The sequence below is a fragment of the Anoplopoma fimbria genome, chromosome 18 (genome assembly GCF_027596085.1).
Source record: "Anoplopoma fimbria isolate UVic2021 breed Golden Eagle Sablefish chromosome 18, Afim_UVic_2022, whole genome shotgun sequence".
In the NCBI taxonomy this organism is placed as follows: domain Eukaryota; kingdom Metazoa; phylum Chordata; class Actinopteri; order Perciformes; family Anoplopomatidae; genus Anoplopoma; species Anoplopoma fimbria.
In genome coordinates this window covers 5,617,263-5,623,262 of record NC_072466.1, presented here as the reverse complement: position 1 = coordinate 5,623,262, position 6,000 = coordinate 5,617,263, and the positions used below count along the sequence as shown (strand labels likewise).

Genomic DNA, 6,000 nt, shown 5'->3' with positions numbered 1-6,000 from the left:
AGACTTGACTTTGTATAATGAGTCGGCATGGTGACTAATATTTAAGGCTTCGTTGCAGCTCTGATGACACGCAGAAAACACAAGACTATTATCCGTTGCTGATGGAAATCATAGAAGGGCTATAGAGGGATAAGAAGTCTTGCTGCCTGGTTGTTGATGTGGATTATTGGACAAGTTGTCGACATTGTTGTGGCTCACCCAAATATCTCAATAGCTGGGGAGTCATTGCTTATCTATTCTTTCAGCCTGTCTCTTCTTATATGTGTTTTGATGTCTTGCCTCTCATTCTTATCTTAGACGATCACTTCCCCCTCAGCGTTTAACTACAACATTCTACTCTCGTACATACAGCCAGCCGAAAGTCTAGACCCAGCGTGTGTTTGATTTAATCAATGTATAACAGTTTATTTTTTAATGAAGTCTCATTATTGTCTTAATTATTTTGGCAGCCAAAAGGGGAAGCTTATCATCATCGTCATTGTAGCACTTTTAAATGTGAACGTCTGACCTCAGATCCTTATCTTATTTAGAGCAGCCTCCCTTTGACAGAACTGACAGCTTCTTTAATACATCCCCGAAGCTTCCTCCTTTTAATGCATTAAAATAAACCACAAGGGAGCTGTAGCAATAAATCACATTTCCACTTGTTCAATGCCAGTTATGTTAATTAGGTCTATATATCAGTTTTGTTCTTTCAAAGCGACTACAGCTTTAGCTAATTGTCTTGTCTTCCTTTTTCTTACAATATTGAAACAGACTGTGTTGGATGATACGGTTCAGTTTTGTAATGATTGGTGATAATGATTGATGTCATTCTGTTTAAGATATCATGATTCAAACTTGTCTCATACGGTATGGGAGGATATATGTCTTGTATATCCATAAATGGAGTTGTGTTGCGATCCGCCTGCTGGAAGACAAACTAAACGGTTAACCTATATGGTCTAGCTTTCTATTTTTTGATAATGACTCACCATGTGTCACAATACATCATCACCATGCACCAGGAACATTGGGTTTGCACTTTGTTGACACCAACGAAGAGTAGATGGCAGCCCACAGTCCTCTTATAGAATACTTAATGGAGATATTTGTCTCCATATTGAGAGATTAGGTTGTTTTGTCTGTAGACTATAAGTTTGATTGACCCCATTTCTGTTTTTCTGATCTGGGGTAAATTGTCCCCCTTGTGGTTTGAGAGAATCAAATGAAATTTCCAGACTTGGTGTTCTTTACTGCGTCAGAATTTAAATAGATTAGGTGTCAAGATAAACATAAGCCTTCTGTCGTGGAGTTAAGTAACTAGTAGCTAAGTGAGTGTCCCTCACAGTCCCAGCTGTTTGTCTTTTCTAAGCAGTGTAAAAATGGATGACACTTCAAACTGTTTTCACTAATTTGTGTGCGTCTCTCATTGTTCTAGGCTGCTGATCTTAGTAAGCCCATAGACAAGAGGATATACAAAGGAACGCAGCCCACATGTCATGACTTCAACCCGATCACAGCCACAGCAGAGAGCGTCTCCCTGCTGGTGGGCTTCTCGGCGGGCCAGGTGCAGCTCATCGACCCAATAAAGAAGGAGACGAGCAAACTCTTCAATGAAGAGGTGGGTTCTGATTCTCAGACCATCTAAAATATATTAAAGACATCTTAAATCCTTTTAATATTTGGTTTCAGTTGTCTGCCGTTAGTAAATATTGCAAATTTCCCTGCTGCGGGACTAATAAAGGATTGTCTTATCTTATATTGGAATAACAAGCTGACCCGTGTCTATTTCTTTCTCTGTTCTCCCTCTCCCCCCCCCCAGAGACTAATAGACAAGTCACGAGTAACGTGCGTACGATGGGTTCCTGGTTCGGAGAGCTTGTTTCTGGTGGCTCACTCCAGCGGCAGCATGTATTTGTACAACGTGGAAAACACCTGCGGCACCACGGCACCTCACTACCAGCTCCTCAAGCAGGGTGAGAACTATGCCGTGCACACCTGCAAGAGCAAGTCGGCTCGCAACCCGCTGCTGCGCTGGACAGTCGGCGAAGGGGCGCTCAACGAGTTCGCCTTCTCCCCGGACGGCAAGTTCCTGGCCTGCGCGAGCCAGGACGGCTTCCTGCGGGTGTTCGGCTTCGACGCCGCGGAGCTCCACGGGACGATGAAGAGCTACTTCGGCGGCCTGCTGTGCGTGTGCTGGAGCCCCGACGGACGGTACATTGTGGCGGGAGGGGAGGACGACCTGGTGACGGTGTGGTCGTTTTCGGACTGCAGGGTGATCGCACGGGGCCACGGACACAAGTCGTGGGTGAGCGTGGTGGCGTTCGACCACTGCACCACCAGCGTGGAGGACGGGGACCCCCTGCCGAGTTCAGCGGCAGCGACGAGGAGTTCCACGAGCAGATTCACTTCGGCGTGGGCCGAGACAGAGCCAACAGCGCTCACTCTCGGCTCTCTAAGAGGAACTCTACGGACAGCAGGCCTGTTAGTGTGACCTACAGATTCGGCTCAGTGGGACAGGACACCCAGCTGTGTCTGTGGGACCTGACGGAGGACATTCTTTTCCCTCACCTCCCGTTGTCCCGCACTAGGACTCATACTAATGTTATGAGTGCTACAAGCCCTCCAGCCACTGGACAAAATACTACTACTGCTACTACAACTACAACTACTACTACGACTACTACTGCTACTGCTACTGCTACTGTATCGGCCACTAATCCCAGTGGCACCAACGGTAAAGACAATACGAGCAATAGCAGCACCAGTGGCAACCCGGCGAACTCCCTCCCCAGCACCCTGCCTCGGTCCAACAGCTTGCCACACTCCTCCAACCCAACAGGGGCAGCACCCCCAACAGTCACACAGGCAACAGCAGCAGCAGCACCACCACCACCACCACCCCCCGACCACGACCACCACCACCACCACCACCACAACGACCAAGGGCAACAGCATCATCGACAGCGCGTTCATCGCCACGGGCGTCAGCAAGTTCGCGACGCTGTCGTTGCACGACTCGCGCAAGGAGCGCCACGAGAAGGACCACAAGCGGAACCACAGCATGGGCCACATCAGCAGCAAGAGCAGCGACAAGCTCAACCAGCTCAGCTCGACGCGGACGGCGAAAGCGGAGGCGGCCAAGACTCTGGGCACCCTGCTGTGCCCGCGCATGGAGGACGTGCCGCTGCTCGAGCCGCTGGTGTGCAAGAAGATCGCTCACGAGAGACTCACTGTGTTAATCTTCCTTGAGGACTGTCTGGTAACAGCCTGTCAGGAGGGTTTCGTTTGCACATGGGCTAGGCCCGGGAAAGTGGTGAGTGACGGGCCTCTCGAGGACACTGTCATGTGACGCCTCTTACTCTTACTTTGTCTCGTGCACAGGCATTTTTTTTTTTTTTTTTTTTTTTGTTCCCTGCATTCAGAAAAGCTGTTATCGCCGCTCTGTGCAGCCAAAGGTCTTTTGGTTTAATTCATGCTTTTACACTAAGCCCTTCAGAAGTTTTTGATGGTTAATAGCACATTCTCTCCGTCAGTAAAACCTCATGGCCTCGCTATTCTGCCTCTTTTTTTTTTTGGTTTTTTTTTTTCTTTTTTTTTTTTTTTTTTTGAAAATACATTTGAGTAACACTGTTGTTTGTTATCAATGTGTGTTATCTGTCTCTCCGCAGGGTTTGCTATCATCTCAAAACAACCCAGCCAACTCCCCCAGTGGAACAGTAGTATAGCCCCAGTGCTGGCGCTGCTAATGACAGCTCCATGCAACAGAGACGGGGGGGATGACCAAGACCACGGTCCTGCAGCGCTTCTTCACATACTGTCACACACACACACACACACACCACATGACCTCCTGTGTCACCTTCATTCTCATCACTACAACCATCCAGAGGCTCTGTTTGTGTTACTTGCTCACAGCTTAGATAACCGGTGTTGGCCGAGCCACGGTTGGAAGCTCGACGCCCTATTGTCTGGGCGGGGGGGGAGAAAAAAGGGTGCTATAGGAAGTTGGATGGCAAGCTTTAAAAATCGTCCAGGAGGTTTGTGGGAGGGATTTGATGGCTCGTTGTACCATCGATGGTCATATCAAGTCATGTCTAGTCTGAAAATAACAAACTAGTACCCGATCCTTTGTGCCTGTAGATCTTTTAAGACTAGACATGCTGTAAGCATTGTGGTGATGCCTCAACCTAACCTTTTTCTGTGGGTTTAATTTGGACATTCTTTCCTTTTTTATTTTGTTTCTTCAAATGTTTTCACAAAAGGAAAATTAGATGAGGGATCGTTTTGGAGCAGCAGCCACATCTCTTTCATTTTTGTTCCCTCTTCCTGGTCGATCTCTTGTGCACCCCCAGCTCCCGACGCCTGTTCAAGAGAAACTGGAGCGTTTTTACTTCCTTTACAAATGTTTTTAATCAGCGGTATCACACTTTAAAGTGTATTTGCACAGATTTTTTTTTTTTCTTTCATTCTTGTTGCTTTTGTTTGTTTGTTTTTTTTTCCCCCCATTTTGAATTCATGACCCGAATATTTCGAAGACCGCTTTGGAAGCACTTGGGGAGGGAAACGGCGTCTTATTGCCCTCTGTCTCAACGCTGGATGCTGCAATCATAGTTTTTTATATGGAGAAAAAAATAAATTGTTTGCACTTAATAGTTTGTTAGAGGAGAATGGCTTTACTTTTTTTTGGGAGTGTGTAAGGACTCCTTGAAAAGGTTGAAATATAAATAGAATTTAAAAAGAAACCTTTGTATCTATTGAACATTTATTTTAATATTGTTTCAGATTAAATGGGCTCTGTATTATATGTAAATATTGTACTTCAATGATTTATGGGTGAAATGATCATTATTACATTAGTTCAAAGAATCCTTATTTCAGAAAAATAGTGATATTTCTAATACAGAAGATCTATACCTAATATTAAAAAAAAGAAAAAAAAAATGAATCTTGAATATGCAGGTGAAAAAAAAATGTTTCTTTTCTGTTGTACATAAAGAGAATTCAGGTGTATTTTTATTAATGAAACGTTTGGTATAGGAGACATCTATGGAAAAAACCAATTCCTCTTTATCTAACAGGTAGTGCTGAACGCTAGCTAGCCTGTCGCTGCAGATTCCTTTTACCACGTAGGCAGGAAGGCGCAGATGCAGCGGTCTAATTCAGCCATCACTCCGAGCTCAGGTAAACCACAGGAAGAATAACGCTGGCATAGTAACCCCCCTCCCCCTCCCTCTACCCCCCACTAGTCCCATCCATCAACATGTTGTGTGATTTCACTTTTAACTAACAAAATAAGACTGACAACCCATGTTTTCTGCAGACGGTGCAGAAGTCTTTGAGTTTGTGTGAGTAAATAATTACTGAACCGATGCTGAACAAACGTTTGACACTGTGTTGAATACCAACTGACTGACTTAAGCGTCGGCCACGCGATGGTGTTAGTGCTTGAGGTGTTTTTATTTTTTTTTTTTTTTGTTTTGTTTTTGTTTTTTTCAAGCACCCACATAGCAAGACTGAGGATATTGACAGTGGGAGCCTTTTTTCCTCCATGTGACGCCTATTAAAAAAACAAAAAACAGCTTTGACAGATTACCATGTTCCATTTGTGTGACTTTATTCAGTGTGTGTGTGTGTGTGTGTGTGATCACCTGCATGGATCAGTGTCTTCATTAGTTGGGGGTATATACCTTCATGTTTCCCTCCACATGAAGCCAGGCGTCAGGCCCCACAGTCAGCACGCAATATGAATTCATTCGGCATCTTTATGGCAGAATGGAAAACCAAACAGTGACTCGCATCACTCTGCTGTCAATCATACGTACCAGATAAAAAGCACTTTCATTACACTAGCAGTTAGCTCAGCCAGTGTGGGCTAATTAACTAATTGTATTGCGCAAGACAATATGTTTTTTTTTTCAATAGACTTTGACTTGGCTGACATTTCTATTTGATAATACTGGTATTAAATCTGATCAGGGTCCAGGTTCATTTCCTGACATCATCACATCCCCATTA

The 6,000-nt window shown here is 45.0% G+C and overlaps 1 protein-coding gene across 1 annotated transcript in view; it reads left to right on the top strand.

Moving 5' to 3' along the window:
• The window catches only part of wdr20b (WD repeat domain 20b), a 10,323-nt gene extending 4,757 nt beyond the window's left edge, over positions 1-5,566 (top strand). Inside the window, 6 exon segments of the mRNA XM_054618111.1 lie at positions 1,421-1,603; positions 1,805-2,336; positions 2,339-2,821; positions 2,824-2,903; positions 2,906-3,298; positions 3,654-5,566. Coding sequence (XP_054474086.1) covers positions 1,421-1,603; positions 1,805-2,336; positions 2,339-2,821; positions 2,824-2,903; positions 2,906-3,298; positions 3,654-3,710 — 1,728 coding nt within the window. The 3' untranslated portion in view covers positions 3,711-5,566.
• The last annotated feature ends 434 nt before the right edge of the window (positions 5,567-6,000 follow it).